Source organism: Aspergillus udagawae, assembly GCF_001078395.1.
Source record: "Aspergillus udagawae IFM 46973 DNA, scaffold_6, whole genome shotgun sequence".
Lineage (NCBI taxonomy): Eukaryota > Fungi > Ascomycota > Eurotiomycetes > Eurotiales > Aspergillaceae > Aspergillus > Aspergillus udagawae.
This window is the reverse complement of record NW_025091269.1, coordinates 1,328,563-1,348,431: the sequence shown is the minus strand read 5'-3', so window position 1 is coordinate 1,348,431 and position 19,869 is coordinate 1,328,563. Positions and strand designations below refer to the sequence as shown.

The 19,869-nt window shown below is 51.5% G+C and overlaps 9 protein-coding genes across 9 annotated transcripts; 4 read left to right on the top strand and 5 right to left on the bottom strand.

Moving 5' to 3' along the window:
- Positions 1-544: 544 nt before the first annotated feature.
- On the top strand, positions 545-1,854 carry Aud_008235 (GTP cyclohydrolase II; the record flags this gene model as incomplete). The annotated part of the gene is made up of 2 exons (XM_043293112.1): positions 545-1,753; positions 1,825-1,854. The coding sequence occupies 2 exons, from the start codon at positions 545-547 to the stop codon at positions 1,852-1,854; spliced, it is 1,239 nt and encodes a 412-aa protein (XP_043149047.1).
- Positions 1,855-2,771: 917 nt separating this feature from the next.
- Aud_008234 (bZIP transcription factor) lies at positions 2,772-4,539 on the top strand (the record flags this gene model as incomplete). Its single annotated transcript, XM_043293111.1, has 2 exons — positions 2,772-3,369; positions 3,434-4,539. The coding sequence occupies 2 exons, from the start codon at positions 2,772-2,774 to the stop codon at positions 4,537-4,539; spliced, it is 1,704 nt and encodes a 567-aa protein (XP_043149046.1).
- Positions 4,540-4,873: 334 nt separating this feature from the next.
- Positions 4,874-6,021, bottom strand: Aud_008233 (NAD(P)-dependent oxidoreductase; the record flags this gene model as incomplete). The annotated part of the gene is made up of 5 exons (XM_043293110.1): positions 4,874-5,138; positions 5,189-5,326; positions 5,374-5,705; positions 5,760-5,948; positions 6,004-6,021. 5 exons carry the CDS (start codon positions 6,019-6,021, stop codon positions 4,874-4,876), a joined length of 942 nt encoding a protein of 313 aa, XP_043149045.1.
- Positions 6,022-6,663: 642 nt separating this feature from the next.
- On the top strand, positions 6,664-8,262 carry Aud_008232 (actin-related protein 2; the record flags this gene model as incomplete). Its single annotated transcript, XM_043293109.1, has 7 exons — positions 6,664-6,682; positions 6,745-6,791; positions 6,856-6,999; positions 7,131-7,356; positions 7,412-7,977; positions 8,039-8,116; positions 8,176-8,262. 7 exons carry the CDS (start codon positions 6,664-6,666, stop codon positions 8,260-8,262), a joined length of 1,167 nt encoding a protein of 388 aa, XP_043149044.1.
- Positions 8,263-8,725: 463 nt separating this feature from the next.
- On the bottom strand, positions 8,726-10,162 carry Aud_008231 (DMT family transporter; the record flags this gene model as incomplete). The annotated part of the gene is made up of 3 exons (XM_043293108.1): positions 8,726-8,985; positions 9,039-9,793; positions 9,852-10,162. The coding sequence occupies 3 exons, from the start codon at positions 10,160-10,162 to the stop codon at positions 8,726-8,728; spliced, it is 1,326 nt and encodes a 441-aa protein (XP_043149043.1).
- Positions 10,163-10,990: 828 nt separating this feature from the next.
- Aud_008230 (putative MFS transporter) lies at positions 10,991-13,298 on the bottom strand (the record flags this gene model as incomplete). The annotated part of the gene is made up of 10 exons (XM_043293107.1): positions 10,991-11,205; positions 11,280-11,408; positions 11,468-11,657; positions 11,713-11,798; positions 11,860-12,020; positions 12,076-12,182; positions 12,234-12,407; positions 12,457-12,779; positions 12,839-12,923; positions 12,981-13,298. 10 exons carry the CDS (start codon positions 13,296-13,298, stop codon positions 10,991-10,993), a joined length of 1,788 nt encoding a protein of 595 aa, XP_043149042.1.
- A 1,433-nt stretch (positions 13,299-14,731) lies between these two features.
- Aud_008229 (TDT family transporter) lies at positions 14,732-16,282 on the bottom strand (the record flags this gene model as incomplete). Its single annotated transcript, XM_043293106.1, has 5 exons — positions 14,732-14,881; positions 14,935-15,223; positions 15,279-15,575; positions 15,627-15,995; positions 16,083-16,282. The coding sequence occupies 5 exons, from the start codon at positions 16,280-16,282 to the stop codon at positions 14,732-14,734; spliced, it is 1,305 nt and encodes a 434-aa protein (XP_043149041.1).
- A 655-nt stretch (positions 16,283-16,937) lies between these two features.
- Aud_008228 (aldo/keto reductase family protein) lies at positions 16,938-18,071 on the bottom strand (the record flags this gene model as incomplete). Its single annotated transcript, XM_043293105.1, has 2 exons — positions 16,938-17,455; positions 17,537-18,071. 2 exons carry the CDS (start codon positions 18,069-18,071, stop codon positions 16,938-16,940), a joined length of 1,053 nt encoding a protein of 350 aa, XP_043149040.1.
- Positions 18,072-18,701: 630 nt separating this feature from the next.
- On the top strand, positions 18,702-19,592 carry Aud_008227 (aspartate/glutamate racemase family protein; the record flags this gene model as incomplete). Its single annotated transcript, XM_043293104.1, has 1 exon — positions 18,702-19,592. The coding sequence occupies one exon, from the start codon at positions 18,702-18,704 to the stop codon at positions 19,590-19,592; it is 891 nt and encodes a 296-aa protein (XP_043149039.1).
- Positions 19,593-19,869: the final 277 nt, after the last annotated feature.

Genomic DNA, 19,869 nt, shown 5'->3' with positions numbered 1-19,869 from the left:
GCAAAAATGTTCTTAAATTGCGGGAAGAAGAGGCCGTTAAGGAGTCTGGCTTGATTGATCACATGGGATTGAAATCTGGTGTTGAGGCTGGGATATTTTAGTTTTTGTCTCTTGTGCTTCGATATCATCAGATCGACAATAATGATAACTATGGATTGCAGCTCTATCTATTTGGTTGGGCCCATTTCATCTCGTAGAAGATGCTAGACTGCACTGAACACTGGACATGATTTCTGCGGATCACGTCAGGCCTGACAAATGACAGGTGGATTTTCATGTAATCGCACGATGAGTCAGCGCCTCTTCTCCCCCGCCGACTGCAGCTGCGGATGTCCCGAGGAACCGAATATCGAATCCGGATCCCCAAGAGCGACCGAAATATGATGGCAATCGTCTCCTTTTCCTTGCAGAAAATGTGGTGAAGTGATCAATCGTGCTTTTTCTTCATATATTATAATCTGTAACGAGCATCATTTGTCGAGATACCCTTCTCTAAGATTGTACTTTCGCCCCCCTCCTCCTCCACCCCAAATCCGTCATCGCAATGTCGAATTTACCGTCCCATGCCTCTCCGTCTTTCGCGGCGCAATCGCCTACCACGCCGCAGCCCGTCGACGAGCTTTCTCTCAACTCGAACACCACATCAACCCCTGCGTTACATTCCAGATTAGACGAACTCCGAGATGAGACTTCCAGTCAGATCAGCAGCACCGACACTGACCGCGGGGACATGACCCCCGCGATTCCCGCATCATTACTCTCCCCCTCCTTCACTCCTCCAGCAACCCCTGGAGGCTCGATCAATACTGCAGAGCTACTCCGACAGGCCCAATTAGCCGGCACACGACAAGGGTCAACACATACGAAGCCCCCAAGGCTGCTTTCCCGCCTTCCCCATGTCGAGTGTATCGTCCGCGCTCGGATACCCACGACAACTGGCGCGGAGATGTTTCTCCACCTGTATCACAATGATTTGGACAACAAAGAGCATCTGGCGATTGTGTTTGGGAATGCAATTCGGAGCAATAGCTTGGACAAGGTCCGACCGGGAGAGACGGAGATGGATCGCATGATTCGTGGTGCGTATATAGGGAAACTCCGTCCGGGCCGTGTGAGCAGTTGGTATGATGAGGAGAAAGCCGGAGAAGCTGCCAGCCCAGAAGCCGGCGGCGCCGTATCCAGTCCGCACACACCGCCTCAGAGTAGCCTCAAGGAAGCGCCTCTTGTGAGAATCCATTCGGAGTGCTACACTGGTGAGACGGCTTGGTCTGCACGCTGCGACTGTGGCGAGCAGCTCGACGAGGCAGCTCGACTCATGTCGCTGCCCACGGAGACATTGGCAGAGGCTGCGTTACAGCAGGACGTGGCGGAGCCGTCAAATGCTGCTGGGGGCGTGATTGTATACCTGCGCCAAGAAGGACGAGGCATTGGTCTTGGCGAGAAATTGAAAGCGTACAATCTTCAGGATCTGGGATCTGACACGGTGGAAGCCAATCTCCTGCTCCGCCACCCTGCGGATGCAAGAAGTTACGGACTAGCTACGGCGATCCTGGTGGATCTCGGTCTAGGGGTTGATTCGAATCCGCACGGCATCAGGCTTCTTACGAACAACCCGGACAAGATTCGAGCGGTTGAGGGACCTAACCGAGAAGTGGTGGTGAAGGAGCGTGTGCCGATGGTGCCATTGGCATGGAGATCGGGTGGAAAGATGGGGATCAAGAGTTCAGAGGTCGAGGGCTATCTGAGAACAAAGGTATGTCGACAATCTATCTCTTGCAAACCAGCTGTTTTCTCTCATCATCGAACAATGTCTCACTCTCCCAGATATCGAAAATGGGCCATTTGCTCCAATGATCCGCCTTCCTTTCGGTTGTAACCCGAGTACGCTTTCCTGCTCTTGGATTTAGACAAGTCGATACAGTGTATGGTTTGTCAATCATGTAACGGTTCTGCAGCGCAAACTTTCTGCTTCACATTTTTCTTTTTCGTTCGGACTTTCGTACGGTACATAAACTAATGTATTAGCGCACTTTGTACATGATGGTCTCGACATCGTCCATCTGGCCACGATTGGTCGAGATAATCTAATCCCTCTCTCTAATCTCTGGTTCGCATACTCTAAATGCAGTTCTAGTCTGTAGTCGGACTAGTTCTACTGCAGTGGATATCTGACGAGTATCTGCAAGGACCGTTTTCCGTGTCCAGTTAGTCCAATTAACAACCGTCGGCGAGACGTCGGCGGATTGAGTTCATTGAGTCCATGGCGTAGAGTGGCGATTAATAATTCTGGATGCCTAGCCCAAGGCTGAGCCAGACACCCCCAAAGGCCCTCCCAGAAGCCCAAGGCCCAAGGCCCAAGGGAGCGACGGCGACGGAAGGTTTGGGGCGGAACTCCACTTTGACCCCCTCAAACCATTGTCGTTCCCTTGTCTTACTTAGTCTCTTGAAGGAATGGCTCGAATCGCGCACATCTGTGGAAAATATGCAGCCCCCATGTAAAACAACACCAGGCTCAACAGCAGCAGCAGCAACGCCGAAGGACGAGAAGGAGGCCGATCCTGACTGAGAGACAAAAATTATATTTACCCCGCCCAATTCTATCTGTCGTCCGTTCGAATGTCGAGTCTTTCGTACTTCCGCTGACTCAATCCCCATCTCGTGGATATTATCTCCATCCACATCCACTTGGCACTCTTCATCATCCAATATTTTCCTCCCCATCTGACGCTTTGAATGGCCGTTGGCGTTAGCTAGACGCGCCAGTGAGGGCCATGGCCTCCCGCCTGCCCCCTTTAAATGATGTGGCGCCCTCGTCGGCCCTGGAGTCATCATCATCCGTGAGCACCACTCCAGCTCCAGCTCCAGCTCCAGCTCCAGCGTCAGCCACAGTGTCAGTATCAGCAACAGCATCAATACCACTCACCTCGAACCCGTCCTCAATACTCTCCACTCCGAATCAAGATCCCGAGTGCGTCAAGCAGGAAGCCTCCCCTACACCATCCGGTTTCACCTCCGCCGACGGCGAGACACCCGTGGCAGATAACCATGGCGGATCCACGACGGCCGCGGGCCGGAAACGCAAGCTCAACAGTACCTCGTCGCGCGGCGTGGCCAATCTGACCCCCGAGCAATTGGCTAAAAAGCGAGCGAATGATCGGCAGGCCCAGCGGGCGATCCGGGAGCGGACAAAATCGCACATTGAGTCGCTTGAGCAGCGGGTGCGCGAGCTCTCGTCTCAGAAACCGTTCCTTGATCTCCAGGCGGCGCTGAAGCGGAATGAAGCGATTCAGGCGGAGAATCGGGATTTGAAGCACGGGCTTAAGGCCGTGATGGATATCATACAGCCGCTGGTTGCGAAGCAGGACCCAAGTGAGTGTTCTTTGGTATTGTCATGAATGCTCGCCTGGACTATCTCTGACACAATGGACAACAGATCTGCCTCCCCCTCCTCCCCCGCACGCAGCGGCACCTCCTCCGTCTTGTCAACCTCTGAACACTCCCTTCAACCCGCTGCAGTACGCCGAGACTCACCATTTCACCTCGACCGGCCAAAGATACGAGTCCTCATATACGGCTTCGACTTCTGGCGCAGAAACGCCGACGTCGACACACTCGGCGCCTACGATGAGTGCGCATCGACAGGATAGCAGCAACGGACTGGCCTCATTCCGGATCGCGTTTGACTACCAGCGTCATAACCTCGCCCATGGATTGGATTTTGGTACCGATGAGAGACTGGGGTTCAATTTCCTGCTCGATACCACTCAGCAAGTTCCTAGAGTGCAAGGGTTCCGTAGCTCAACGGAGAGCTTCAGGCCGTGTCAGGCTGATCCGCCTCCAGTCTACACACCTTCGCCTAGCAGTCCTGCGCCGGAGCAACCCTTGCCCGCGTACAGGACTCCGATTCGGAACATAGCCCCGACATGCACATTGGACGCCATCCTGTTGGATTTCCTTCACCAGCGTCAGCGCAAAGCGGCAGAGGGAGTTCCCACACAGAAGCTCGTGGGGCCTCCTTATCCCAGTGTCTCGTCGCTGCTGAACCCCGACAAGAGCGTTTACTCGCATCCACTCTCAAAGGTATTTGTCGATATCCTTCGCGCATTCCCAGATATTTCGTCCCTCCCCGAGCAAGTGGCCGTCTTATATGCCATGTTTCTCCTCATGCGGTGGCAGATCTACCCGACGCCAGAGAACTATGAGCGGCTGCCAGACTGGCTCACACCTCGGCCCTCCCAACTTCTCACACCTCATCCAGCTTGGATTGACTACCTTCCGTGGCCGCGGATGCGCGATCGGCTGGTCGGTTCATATCAGGATTATCCGTTTGACCAGTGGTTCATCCCATTCACTCGGACTCTGTCCGTTAACTGGCCGTACGAGGCGACGGACTGCCTGCTTTCCACCAGCGATCATGAGGATCTCGTCATTAATCCAGTCTTTGAGCGACACTTGAGAAATCTAAATAATTGGTCGCTCGGCCCAGCTTTTGCCGAAGCGCATCCGCAAATGGCCGAAACCGCGAGGATCAAATCTTAATATACGTCATGTTTCTTTGGTTCAGCGTCTCATCCGCACGTTACCTCCTTTTCTTTTGCGATGCACCTCTCTTTCTCTTCTTCTCTTGTGTCATACAAAAACGGGCAGATGGAGTGTATGGTTGGTGATTTATCTGGCTGTCGACTTTGTGACTGGCGCATTGCGAGCAGGCGAGCAGAGATTCTAGGGCTCTGTTGTACATCTATTCAGATCTCTTTCGTTGGGTGGTTCTGCAGCGAAGATTTCATTTTCTTGTTCTATAATGGTTCGACACGGTGGTATATAGCATAAACACGCATCCACGGAGCATACAAACATCGCTAATAATCTACTACTACCTTCCACCCTTTCTGCTCTTCCCATTCCAAAACTCCAGGCCCGCCTGCTGCCGCAAGACTCCATACATGGAGCTGCTATCCAGGCATTCCCCCGCGTACTCCCTCGCCGCCATCATGTTCTCCCGAGCAACTTGCAAACCAGGCAGGCGGACATTATGCTCCTGGGCGATGGCAAGTGCATGATTGGCGTCTTTGATGGCCAGCGAGACACCAAACCCAGGACGGGAGTCGAGGGATGGCGCATAGGCGCCAGTTGTCAGTCTATAGCAATCAGTACGGGGTCACTTCCTATCACAGTCTGCTCCACACACCTCTTAGAGTAGCCACCCGCCACAGCACCGAATGCCTCGCCGATCAATTCCTCCATCGGCCCGGTGCCTAGGCCCGTCCGCTCCGCGAAGACCTGGGCCTCCCCGACGGCTTCCATTAGGTTCACCGTAACAATGTTCCTATTCAATCAGCCTAAACCACTAGCAGTGATGCGAGAAAGGCTCACCCAGCGATCTTCAACAGGGACGACTTGGTCGCATCCTCCCCGCAGTCGATGATCTTCCGCCCCATGACATCCTGGATGAGCGGCTTGACGGCCTCCGTTGCACTCGTCGGCCCCGCGATTGCAAAGACAAGCTTCCCATCCACGGCAATCGGGTTCCCGCCGAAGACGGGGGCTGCCAGGAAAGATGCCTGGTTCTCCTTTAGCTTGGAGACGGTCAGCCCAACCGTCTGCGGGTGGACGGTTGAGCAGTCGACGAAGATCTTGTCATTGAGCGAGTGGCCTGAATCGACGGCCGCGGTGATGAGATTGCTTAGCACGGTGTCGTTGGAGACCTATCGTCCATTAATATGCATTGCGCAGTTCCCTTTGGATGGAGCGGGGCTTACCATGGTGAAGATAATCCCGCACTGGGCGACGAGATTCTGGAAACTCGGCTCGGGCACGGCGCCTAAGCTTTTCAATGTGTCGCCGCGTGCCATTGTTCGGTTCGAGTAGACCAGATTCAGGGCTCGTTTTGTGGCTAGATGGCGTTGGAGGTTGGTGGCCATTGCCAGGCCCATGGAGCCGAGGCCATACTGGGCTCAGGTCAGTACGTTGGGTTGGATTGGTTTGGTCTTGAGGATGACTTACCCAGCCGATTCGACTCATCTTGATTTTGAGTTGCAAATGAGGTTATTGCGAGAGTTGGAGATTGGGATGAGGGTATATCTATTTATTCTGGGGATCACCGGGCGGTCCCGATCTCGGGAAGGCATCGGCCGATAGACTGCTTCCAGACTGTAGCTGCTGCATTGTAGGAATGTCTGCCAACGCTGCGATGACTGGGAGATGTTCGGTGGGACCGTCCTTGAGTACACATTGTATTTACCAGGCCGGTTGACTATTCCGTACTGCTCTGTTGAAAGGTGTTATGGTGTTTACATCGCGGAGGGACTCATCAGGGTCACCCAACAATGCCCTTTCCATCAGTCTACGTGAATAGAATACGCTCAGTGGATTATCTACTGGCTAGTCATTCTCTAGCCTGGAATTCCAAAATACTCAAGTGACAATTATGACTCCAGTAGCATGCGTACGGCGGTTGATGGAATGCGGCTCGGCGCGCTAATGACGACTATGGGGAAGCCCATCGACTTAACACACCTCCAGACCCAAACTCCCTCGCCGTCCCCTCATCTTTACAATCCATAAACAACTCTCGACCCCAGCGTCGCATTTCACTCCGGATTTTCGGTTGTTTTCCAACGGAGGAACTAACTGAACTAAATTACTTATTGTTCAACCACCACCATGGCGGACATGCCCATTGGTGAGCACCATTCCCCCTCCAGGCAGCTTCCCCGTCCGCCAGCTAGCTAACCTACACACCAGTGCTCGACGGAGGGACTGGTTTCCTCAAGGTCGGATATGCTGCGCAGGTATGTCGGATATTACGCACAGAATGTCAATCATGCGCCATGCTCATCCGTCTTTCGTCTACAGAACTTCCCAGAGCACCAGTTCCCCTCGATAGTGGGGCGGCCCATACTGCGAACTGAGGAACAGGCCGGCGACATTGTCGTGAAGGATATCATGTGCGGAGATGAAGCGGCAGCCGCCAGATCAATGCTTCAGATTAGCTATCCTGTACGTTCTGCCTCCCATGTCCCTGTTCTTGTTTCGAACGGTTGCTCGCCTTCCCGGCGCAGCTCCGTCACCGTCTTTGCAGCAGGGTGTTGATTCAGTGAACCATTGGTTGATGTCCGCCGGCAATATAGATGGAGAACGGTATCGTGAAGAAATGGGACGACATGCAGCACCTATGGAACTACACATTCTACGAGAAGATGAAAATCGACCCCACGGGGCGCAAGATCCTCCTGACCGAACCCCCAATGAACCCCCTAAAGAACCGCGAAAAGATGTGCGAGGTCATGCTGGAAGGATACAACTTCGGAGGCGTATACGTCGCCATTCAGGCCGTACTTGCTCTTTACGCTCAGGGTGAGTGCAACGGCCCGAGCAGCTAGTAACGACAGCTGATCTTTGTTCGTACCAGGTCTCAGCAGCGGTGTGGTCGTCGACTCCGGTGACGGCGTCACACATATTATTCCCGTCTACGAATCCACCGTCCTCAAGCACCATATCCGCCGACTGGACGTCGCCGGCCGCGACGTCACCCGCAACCTGATCGCTCTGCTCCTGCGCCGCGGCTACGCTCTCAACCGTACGGCCGACTTCGAAACAGTGCGCCAGATTAAAGAGAAGCTCTGCTACGTCTCGTACGACCTCGAGCTAGACAAGAAGCTCTCCGAGGATACCACCGTTCTCGTTGAATCATACACACTCCCCGATGGCCGGGTCATCCGGGTAGGCAGCGAGCGCTTCGAGGCCCCCGAGTGTCTCTTCCAACCGCACCTGGTTGACGTCGACCAGCCCGGTATGGCCGAGCTGCTCTTCAACACCATCCAGGGCGCCGACGTCGACGTCCGCTCGAGCTTGTACAAGGCCATCGTCCTCAGTGGTGGAAGCAGCATGTACCCTGGTCTGCCGTCGCGGCTGGAGAAGGAACTTAAGCAACTGTGGCTTACGCGGGTACTCCAGGGAGACCCCGAGCGACTCGGTGTACGTCCCTAACCTAAGCTCCCTTGGAGAATGACAAAAGCTAAATAAATCTCTCTTGCAGAAATTCAAAGTGCGGATCGAAGATCCTCCCCGACGGAGACACATGGTCTTCCTGGGCGGTGCCGTGCTCGCCAATCTGGTAAGGAATCAAAATGCCCGTCATGGCCTTCCCTCGACGAAGTCTCTAACATATCACAGATCGCCGACAAGGAGGACATGTGGGTCTCCAAGCAAGAATGGGAGGAGCAAGGTGTCCGTGCCTTGGCCAAGCTCGGTACTAGCTAGATGAGTCGAGTCGAGTCGCCTTTTGTTCGGTCTTCGTCAATCGAGTCACATCCCATCCCATCCCACCTTTCCCTGTCAAAGTCCCCATCGGACTCCATCGTGTTGATATAGCCACTTTTTACTCCTCTGAAAGAATCTTCTCTGGAAGACCAACATGTCACATAGGTTTCCAGGACGTCCAGTTGCCTGCCCGTTCGATCCTTGTACGTAGTATAGAGTACGCAAGCGAGTGAGCACTAGGTATTGATCATTATACAGAATAACTGCCATTGCACTATCCCTTGTGCTCATTGCAGCACGCATCATCTATCCGCAACATCTAGAGAAAACCTTCTATGAAACCCAGAAATAGAAGTAAATATATACAAAACCCCGATAACCAAAAGAGCGGTACACTCAAGGAGATGTGCACTATTAGAAAAACCCAATCCACGGTATATTAAATAGAATGGGGCAAGCCAAGCTAGTCATCACACTCGGACTCCATTTCCTCGGCTTCGATGCTCTTTCTCTTTTCCTCGTTCATTTCGCGGTAGGTGCTCCAGCTCAGGAGGAAGAAAGCGACGATGATGAGGAGACCGCCGATGATCGATGCGGCGGAGAGGGGTTGTCCCGTGCGCAGCCAGTCGACGATGGCGACGAGGAAGATGGTGAGGAGGGCGGCTACAGAGGAGAGAACGGGGGACGTGAGCGAGATGAGGACGAGGAAGCATCCCGAGAAGGCTGGCGACGGTCAGAATGGACGAAAAGAGAACTGAACTGTGCGAAAGACTTACTGGCATTGGCGGCGACCGATACGAGAAGCATCCATGCGGCCTCACCGGTCGGCATTCGAAACTCTTCCCAGCCCAGCATGTGAAGGATAGGCAAGGGAATCCAGAGCACGAGCAGGGTAAAGCATCCGATGAGGCTGCCGAAGGTGTTGGCGAAGAGCATGCTCCGGCCGGCGCTTGTGCCCTCCGGGGGACAGGCGAACCGCTTGTACAACACCTCGTACAGACCGTAGAGCACGCTTCCGACCCCGATTATGATATTTCCCACAAGTCTGTTCTCTGCTTCCTGCTTTGCTTTCCCCACTGTGCCATCCGGGGTCTGTTTGCTTTCGCTGCGATCCCCATACGCAACCACCAGAACTCCTACAATGGCAACGACAACCGAAAACACCTTATCAAACCGCAGCTTATCGTTCAATAGCGGAATGGAGAAAGCATACGCGAAGAAGGCGGAGCAGTTGTAGATCGCGGTGAGGTCACTGGCCGTCGTGAGATTGACTGCCACATACCATGATCCACCGGCAATGGTGAGAGCTACAGTCACAAAAGCAGTTGTCCTGAGCATGTAGGGAATCGGTGACCGGTGCAAATCGCGTGACGTGAGGTGTAGATCTCTCGACTCAACCATTTGCGCCGTGGTCCGTAATAAATAAACGTGACGTCGCCAGAATGCTTCCCAGGAAAGCTTCCTCTTCTGTATTCGCAAGATAAGAAGTTGGACCGGCCAGAGAAGGGACCATGACCCGTGGGTGAGATAGCTGCAAGAAAGAATCAAGTCAGATTAAGTTCGGCGCAATCCACAGCCACTCAACTTACAGCATGCAATATGGTTTGTCCCAATGCAGCTCATGCTGGATATATACCGCCGTCTCGGTCTGAACCACAAAACTAGCCAAGCTCAACAGCAAGAATCCCGACGCAATCATGTACTTTCGCCGAGTCGCCAGCTCCGCAGAATACTCGGGACTCCTGATCGTCGGCCGCCTGGTATGGTGCAGCATAGGCCTGTCTTCCGCGTTGCCATGGCCAAAATCGGTGTTCGACAATCGCCGACGTTCATCCTGTAGCAACGGCTGGTGAGGGCGGCCGTCTACTGGACGATGTACAGTTGGACGGTTTGGCGACATCTCCTCATCTGATTCGTGGGTGTCGAGGACCGGCTCGAGTTCCCAACCTTCTTCCTCGGGTTGTGTATGCGTTGAAGCCACTGTAGGTCAATTTCGCTGCCCCTTCCCAGGGTTGACGATTATGTCGACGTGAAGATAAAATCCCCTCCTTCCCGCGAGATCAAAGCGAAAACAGGAGAACGGTTACCAATCCCTGGATCGAAATTGGCAGCGGCTCGAAACGATGGATGCTAGGAGGTAGAAATAAGAAGTAGAGAATGAACCATCCATGCAGAGGAAGCTGGACAGAGGATCGCGACTATGTAATTCAGCCTTCTCCAAGACGGGATGGTTTCTGAGATTGTGAGCACATGCAGCCTTAAAAGAACGCGCTCTCGTAGTCCGGGAAGTACTGCTGCTGCGGCCACGTTTGCCAAGTATAGAACCGAATGAGTGTCTCAGATCAAGCCAAGGAATACGGGTCCGACAGCCGCTCAGGACCAGAAGGGAGAGAAGACAGAGACTGGACGTGAAACAAATTCAAGAAAGTTTGGAGAACGGTCGAGAGGAGGTGATGTTGGCAATGCTTATGGAGCCTCGTGAGGGTGGCATCCAAACGCATCAGGCGCCCTGCTACTCTCTTTACCGTTTTGGGATCGTGGCGCGATCCTATCTGTAACACGTGATGATAGCCTTATCACATACCTGGTCAGGCTTAGGCTCTTGGCGCCTTATGCATCAGGTGTTCATTTAACCAGATCTCTATTCTTAAACGACCAACTTTCAATTCTATTGCTAATGATGGTCTATACCACTGTGGAGGCCAAGAATCATTACGTATGCTGTTGGTTAATGTGCAAATCTGAAGTCCAGTCTTCTGTTCCCCTGATCCGGTGTTGTCGCAACGTAGTCAACTCGTTGGTCCTCTGTCATGGCCTGCCACTTCATATCCCGGCGGCGATTCTGCATCACGTAGTATAGTTTGGTCAAGGCATAGAGGGCAATGTTCGTGCAAGCGAGGATGAGTAGCGTCCTGTTTCCAACGACATAGCGAGGAGCATCCGCTATTGCGGCAAAAGTGGATGCCTAATTAGCCAAGGAACAAAGGGCGCTCAGGGATGGATCTGGCCACACTTACAGTCATGGTATATGTTCGAACCAATGATTTGAGATATCTGCGACGACATGTTATATAATGCGGCTGCGATTGTCCTCGTTCGCACGCTGTTCGAGTTGCGAGAGTTCCACCCAGCGTGAAGCGCATGGGCTGAGGAGGGATTCTCGTTAGTTGTGTCCCAAGCGCTTTTTAAACCAAAAGGTGCTTACGGTTTGGAAAAGAAAGCATTAGTGTGAGTACTGTCCATGCGACCCATTTGTTGGTTTGGCTGAAATTAACCGCATTCATATAAAGGAGCATTGGCAGCATCCACAACTGGGCTAAAATGCCCATATACGCAAGGGACTCGAAGGCCTCAGCCCCGTAGACAAGGGCTATTCGGGTCACAGCGCCCATCGCCTAGTGGAAAGTCAGTATTCAGCAAAGATTGGCGGCTGATCCTGAGATTGCGTACGTTGCATGGAATGGAAAGCAAAATCGTGTTGAACGTGCTGAATCCAAAATCTTTTAAGAGCAAAGTAAAGTATTGCGATATTGTTGCTGTTGACATTAGCTGGCTTTGGCAGAAGATCCACTTGGTCGAATCATGTGCTGTACTCACTACTAGGTATCAGGAACAAAAGTCCTATGATATATAAGGGCCATAGATCGTAGTCATTGAAACTCTGCCAAATAAGTTTGAGCGTCAACGGCTGGCGATTATGCATAGTGCCCTTGCTGGGGTCTTCTCGGATGATACGGTTGACCATGATAATCTCCTCCCTATCCACAAACCATCATTAGCATGTTCTAGTGTGCCATGGGAGCAAAGATATACCTCTCTGTAAACCATCCCTTCTTGCCTCGGGCCCAATTCGCCGTCTGCGTTGGTGACGGTGGCATGAGGATGAAAGCAAGGAGACCAAGCGTCAATGTGAGCAGCCCCTGTGTGTGAATAATGAGCATCGAAACAGAAGAACTTGGCCTGCCACGAACCTCGATCAAGAATAGCCAACGCCAACCGGCACGACCACCAACTCCCCGCAGGTGCAGAATCCCAAAAGCGAAAAGCCCGGCGAGGATGTCCGCAAAGGAAGATGCTGTATACCAGAAGCCGAGACGTATGGAAAGCTCGTGATGCTTGAAGTAGTAGGAAAGGTAGAGGATCATCTGTTATACATGAGCACAACAAGCTTATCATGTTTGAGAAACCACTGACTGTTGGCACGAATCCCCCGGATAGTAACCCCAGAAGAGCCCTTGTGCAGAGAAAGGATGTCCTGCCAGAGAGCCAGAACTGGCACAGAGCGATGATCGACCATGATGTCATCTGGAAAGGAACCCATCTGTCGGCGCCCAGCCATTTTGCCATGACTTGTGCAGGTACTTCGGCGAGTAGGTAGCATAGCCTGTGAATTGTGTTTCCCAAGTTATAGTCTGAAAACTCTGTCAGCCTATGGAAGATGGAGTTGATGTCTTGCGCAGACTGACCGTCCCGAGTTAGGTGTAAATCGGTCAAGAAGTTGTCCGCATTGGCTTGTTCTGAGCTCATACATGGTCAGCGATCTTCAAGATTGCACATTTGGATAGACAGCACGTACGGATATTGGATTTATCAAGCTCCAACGCCATAAGCATCACACAAGCCAATAAAGTAATACGAAGATCGATCTTCCGAACAATTTTCTACATCGCTGTCAGTCTGGGTTGCGCAGTGATCCTTATTCATGATTGTTAACGCACGTTCTCTTCACCCCATGACCATCTAGCCGATGGATCGAACCGATGGATATTTTCCCAATCTGGTCGAGGTCTGTATTCGTCTGCTAACTCCGGGTCATCGAAGACAGACGGCTGGGTAGCGATGACATTCGAGTTATCGCCTTTAGACCGCTGAAACCAGAAACGACGTTTGTCAGATACATCCCCGAGGTCTGACTTTTCTGTAGATGATAGAATTCGTGTTACGCTGATTGGAGCCTTCTTCTCAAGATCGGAATCTGTAGGGGAGATAGGCTCTAAAGGCTCCTTCTTGGCTGAACGAGCAATGACAAGAGACATCCTTTGAGACCGAGAAGAAAGGACTATTGTCAAGAATGCCGAGCCTGTATTCTGAGCAGGGGGTCCAGGGAGGCCATTATGCCCATTTTAAAGCCTGGTCCGCACATATGACAAGAGTCACTGGTGCTCCTCACTCTAGAATCAAACAAGGGGCTTGCGGTGCAAAGCAAACCTCAATGGACTCGTTCTCGATTCGAGTCCCACAGCATCACGGCTAGAGCTGCTCCTCGCTTGGGATTTGACAAAGATGCAGCCATCCGGTCTCCAGATTTCGACAGAAGTTCTCTGAACACATACAGCGGCGGCATGAAGCCCCTTGATCCAGAGTCCAGGCGCTCGCCGATGCGGGGACAATAGACCTTCGGGAAGTCACTATTCTTCTTAATGACGCGGGATGAGGATGTGTGACCGAGTCATTAGCAAGTTACTAGACGTCCACTAAAAGCCCGAAGGGGCGTAAATGCCGGAGCGGCATCGGTTGTTGCCGTGGCCTGAGGCGAAAGCCTATCATGTCCGCTGGAATTCCTCATGAGAATACTTTTGTCAATCTTATGATTTCTATGAGCTGAACTTCGTACGATCTGTCGAGTTTGAAGGTTTTGAGTTCGGTCATTGTTCGGCTCATTTTGTCGGCCTATCCTTTGTAGGTCTAATAGCTTGTGTTCTGCAGTTTGGCTACGCAAGGGATGGGCGATTTGAGGCAGTATTCTGATCAACTGAAGCTAACCGGGAGGTCTGGAATGCTGAAAACGACATCTGCAGTATGTGATAAGAGACCAGTCTATATGAGTATCGGCGGCTTTCTCGATTCTCATCCGATGCCAATTGCATAATGACCCAGACCTCGATGTAAGGGTGATACGCACAAGTCTACTGCGAGGTCTCCGGCTATGTGGCGAGCTGTACCTTTCGGTGATTCCTAGCCAGCCTCGAGCTGTCTAGAATGCTCTAGTGAGGAATGGTGCAGTCTTCGCTACAACAGCCCGACGGGTCCACGGAATCGTACGGAAAATGGCGTGCTAGAATCCTACCCTCTTCCACCTGTGGAATCCAGATGCAACGCTAGATTCGGTCATGGTGTTCGGCGAAGTGACAGAGGATGCGGCTTTCTCTGCGCGAATAAGGCCAGCACTCTCGATAATGTTGGAAACAAGGCTCGTGTCTCTCTCATGACGCACATTTCCCCTTTGGCTTGTCATGAGGGAAGGATGAAGATCTGGTCTTGCACAAACCAAGTTCTTGTGAATGCATGAGCATATGTTGGTTTCCCTGCCACGAAAGAGAGGGTTGATATCAAGAGATAGATAATGGTTGCATACAATCCCTCGCATGACTCTCTCACATCCCTTGTAGGGTGGAGACTGTATTGCCGCTCCACTTTCAAGTTCGACTCAGCCAGGATGCAGTTATTCAGGACGGATCCTGCATCAAGATTATGAGATGTTTTCCGAATCATTCTCCTCTTTGCCCTGGCGCTGTACACTGGCGACTCCGGGGGCAACAAATATTTTTCCAGAGACGACTCCCTTGAGTGTACTGGCAGAGATGACCATCCAGTGGATCACGACTATTAACGAGATGACCTGATGTAAATCTTAGTCTTTGATCGAAAAATCGATCGGTTGTGTAAACTTACTGTTCCCAGGACCTTGAAAAATGCAGAAGGCAGCTGCCTCCCTAACTGGCATGTTCCCATCGCATACGCACCAACTGGAAAGGTGAAAGCCCACCAGCCTATGTTGAATGGAAACCTCCCGGATTTCAGCACCGATGCGCAGGCAAAGAAAAGCCAAGGAAGACCAAAAGCCCAGAGGATTAGTGCGGTCATTGCGCCTATAACATAAACTATCGAGGCGGCAGAGCTGTCATTCAACGTTTGAGTCTTTGATAGAACAGACTTTCCAGCTGTACCGAGTTTCATGGCCCTGAAATATGACGGGTTAGGTATAGATCACGAAGAAGCTCATCCTGGGGCCTTACGCAAAGGTGCCGGATCCCAAAGGTCCCATCGGTAAGAACACGCTCATGATAACTCCCTTATGCGGCAATTTGTGCACAGTAAGCCGTTGAAAGTAGATAACATAGACGATCATCGATAAACAAATGCCAACTCCCCATAGGACATAGCTGACTATAATAGTCCATAGAGCATGATTAGGATCCAAAAGGAGGTCTGCAACGACTGCACCAGTCCCTGAAGCTACAACGCAGCTCGCAATTGGCAACAGCCAGATCGCAGTCATCGAGGAGAGCTGTGCATCGACGTTCGAAACCATTCTGCTTTTGTTTAGTCAAATCCGGCAGGCACACACGAATAGCCAAACTTACAGTGAAAACGGCAGGTACAGTGCGGAGATAACTGAAAGGCAAGCATCAACCATCCACAAGGCCCAAGCGAAATCTCTCGCCCAATTTCCCCACGCCGGGACGCACACAAAGCAGACCATGTTCACAATAGTTGCTAGTCCCATGGGAAACGTACTCAAGAACATTGACTGAGCAGGTTCATTCAAGACAGCGCTAAGGGTCTCTGGGTACATAGTGTAGCGAAGCACACTCAGAATGCTGCACACTGCGAAGATGGCGACATTGAGGGCAAAGACCACGATCGAGATCCAGTAAAGCCAGCGACCATTATAAGGAAGAGTATTCAGGGCGGTGGAAATCATCCCAGTCCCCATAACGACGGAAAACCACCTGATACGAATGTTAGTAGCTTTCAGAGATCTCATGGTTAACCAGACCCTCTGAGGGAAGCCGGCTTTGAGGGAATTGGAGACGTACGATGGTGTGAAACTGTACACGACTCGTCTCCAGCCCCTGTGTTGCTCTGCAAATCGGTACTTATCAAGAGAGGAGCGGCAAGGAAGCGTATCTGGTGAGGCCTCTGCTTCGCCTGCGTCTTTGCCTCCTTCTTTGGTAGGCCGGCTACTACTCAAGATACTCGGCAGTGAAGTCCGACAAGACTTGATGGTCTTGCTCATTGCCAAACCATGCATGTCCCTTAAAGTAGATACATACTGCAATCAAGTCTTCAACTAAAGTTCTCATGAAAAACAAGCTCCAGTGAGCGTCAGCGATTTCCACGAAAATTCATCCTCTGTTTGCTTGGCACATCAACCATTGCAAAGGCAAATAGGCCACACTGTTATCAATCAGCATTCTAGAATCCAATCTCAGACAAGAAGATGGGGCTTGCTACCAAATTTTGCAGGGCAAAAAAACGTGGGAGATCCACAACGGACCGAAATGCCGACGCCGACATGATGATATCGGGACTGCCAACCCAGGACTGGAGATAGGAATGGCTTGAGGCATAACTTCAGGAGTTAAGAATTCATTTCACACGTTTGGTATCTTTTCTCAATCCTTTGCCTTGCACTCAATTCTCCTCCTTTGCTCTGAGCAAAGGGGGTGGAACGCATGACGCCAGAAACTTGCCCGTGATCCGAAGGACTTTGCTCGGTTTATTCTCGGCAGACGGCTTAAGTACATGGAAGGTAGTTCTGATTGCCACATGGAAGCATCAGACGCAGGATGATGCTATACAGAAAATCACAACGAATTGATGTACAAGTGAATCGTGAATATCTATTGGACAAGGACAATGTATAATCCAAATACGGTGCATTGGTTGAGCTACACCTTCGTTTTAGGCTTGAACAGTGCCGCTTGGGTATCATAGGTGTATTTCAAGTCGAGATGCCAGTAGTTTGGAGCGGTCGGCTTCGCAATCAACCAGGCTTGGTCCAATACGTCGACGACTTCCTGAGGCAACGGGCCCTTTTGGATATCCTTGAGGTTGTTTTCCAACTGCGCGAGGCTGCTCACGCCAATAATGACACCATCGCGGCCATTATCCTTCATGTTGAGCGCGGAGTGGTGATGGATCCAGCGAAACGCAATCTCAGGCATGGTTAGGCCATGCTTTTCGGCAACAGGCTCGATCAGTTGCAGAGCGTCGAATGTTGCCTCCTTGAAATAACGTCGCCGGTACAATGTTCCATGTGAAGACTGATCACTATATCTTCCTTCCGCAGGAATGTCCTTAGTCTTGTATTTGCCGGAGAACAGGCCGCCAGCCAGCGGATTATAGACCACGATGTCAATTCCGTAGCGCTTGCAGGCGGGGATAAGCTCCGTTTCGATATTGCGCGCTTCATTCATCGGCGTCAGTAACTACACTCAGAACAGGGCCTTATAGCAGAACATCTAGGCCACAGCAAGAGGATACTTACTGATAGCATTATACATCGCCTGGTAGATTGTGGGTCGAACCCAACCTCTCTCATTGCAGAGTATAACTATCTCCGCGACTTCAAAAGCAGTGTAATTGCTCAAGCCCAACTGCACGAACTTTCCCTCCTTGTGGAGCTCATTGACGGCTTCGAGGGTCTCAGCAAAAGGCACAGATCGATCCGCGGCGTGCAGGTAAAAGATGTCCACTTGGTCGGTTTGCAGTTCCTTCAAAGAACGCTCCAGGTTCTCACGGAGAACGTCGGGTTTGTGTGCACCGGGAGTATGAGGGTACCATTTCGTCGCTAGGGTCAGTCCACGTTCCTTCCACTTTGCTTGGGCTGTGAAAGCCTCTTGTTTTCCTCCCACGTAGACTCGCGCAGTATCAACCTCGTTGTAACCTTGCTGCTGGAGATGATCCAAGCACTTGTTAAAGTCGTCGAGGGACGTGATGCGAGCACCTTCGGACTCATCTGGCCCAAAGGTCATCAAGCCGAGGATGACTCTCGGCGTAGCCGACGGCACAACCAAAGGCATTCTGAGAATCGAGTGAGAGTGTAGTCGGTGATGTTCGACGACTGAAAGTGGAATCTGATGGGATACTGAGGTCAGCTGTACCTTCCGCTGGGATGACGAGGTTCGGGGTCATTGTCGCTATTTGTATTTAGGATCTGACATTCTTAATTAATAATCCAGCAATCTCATGTCCACACGCAAAACAACGATACCCGCAGCAGCCCGCCAAAGCCTGGAATATGGTGCGAATACGAGGTCTCAAAACACCCCTCCGACTACGGAGGAATGAATACGAGTCCCCTTACCCCGCACTGGAACACTGCTCTTCTGATCTCATCAAAGAGTGGGCAGAGTCAAACATTGTAATCCACAATACAAGCATGACTGCAAGAAGGCGATTAAGCTTAATTGAGCTTAGAGGCGTTTTGGAAGCTTTTTGATCTTTGAAGTCTTCAATCCTCAGCATGGACTAGTGTCTCCTGGGGGGAGGACAAACTTGCACATTGCTGCAGACCCCTTGGAAACCTCATCCAGTCCGAACATCCAATTCCCAAATATATACAGCATAATCGCATATATAGCAACGACCATCGGATCTGAGTGGGTCAGCGTCGAAGTCTAGGTCAATTCATAGCAACAAGCTGTTCCAAGATGGCTGCACCGAACGACAACCGTCGATTCTCGGTCCTAATCATCAACCCAAACACTTCAACCCACATGACGAACGCACTCAAACCCATCCTAGAGAGCTTGGATTATGCAGATATCTACTTCGATTACTTCACGGCGCCTTCCAGTGAGTCTGTCACACTCCCTGATGGGCGCATTATCAATGGAGTGCCTAGCATCAACTCGGGAAAAGATTCTATCACATCAGCCTTGCATTGCAGGCCCTTTGTCGAACCACTTGTCCCAAGATACGACGCATTTCTTGTGGCATGTTATTCGGCTCATCCCTTAGTCGGCATGCTGAAAGAGGCGATCACAGAATTTGAGGAGACGTCCTTCGGAAGAGGCTCTCCAGTACCAGAGTACCGAAAGAAATATGTGACGGGCATATTCGAAGCTAGTGTCTTGACCTCTCTCTCCCTCATTAGCTCTTTCCATCTGACAGGCGATGCAAACTTTCACAAAGCCCAAGCGAAGGAGACATTCGGCATAGTTACCACTGGGAGCATCTGGAGAGACGAACTGACAAGAGCGGTCACAGAGATGATTGTGACTTCTGACGACAGCAACGGCTCTACTGCTCGCTTTGCCGGTGTGGAGACCACTGGATTGACAGCCGGTGAATTACATACTACGCCTGCTGAAGAGGTGAGGAAAAGAATCAGCGATGCGACAGAGAGACTCATCAAAAGCACGTCGCGTCCTTTAACTGCCATTTGCATGGGCTGTGCGGGAATGGCAGGTATGGAGGAAGCGGTGCGAGATGGCTGTATCAGGGCATATGGTGAACGACAAGGCCGAAGAGTGAGGATAATTGATGGTGTAGTCGCCGGGGCCGGCATGCTTGTGACGGCTTGCAAGGCGGGATTTTGAGACACTTGAGCATGGCGTACTTCATCTTTCCTAGCGAATATGAGGCATGCAGCATATGATACTCCATGGTGTGCCACGGTCAACTGCACGAGCGTTCAGTGATTTTCGATGGTTCAGATTTGGGATATTGATTGTGGGTTAGCATAATGATTACTTCAAGACCAAGATGTAGACCGGAAAGCGGCGTGCACATCTGGCATCCAAAAAGCAGGATAGAATAAGAAATTTAAATCATTCATATACACGGTGCCAGTTAACAGCCGAGTTGGAACCGATC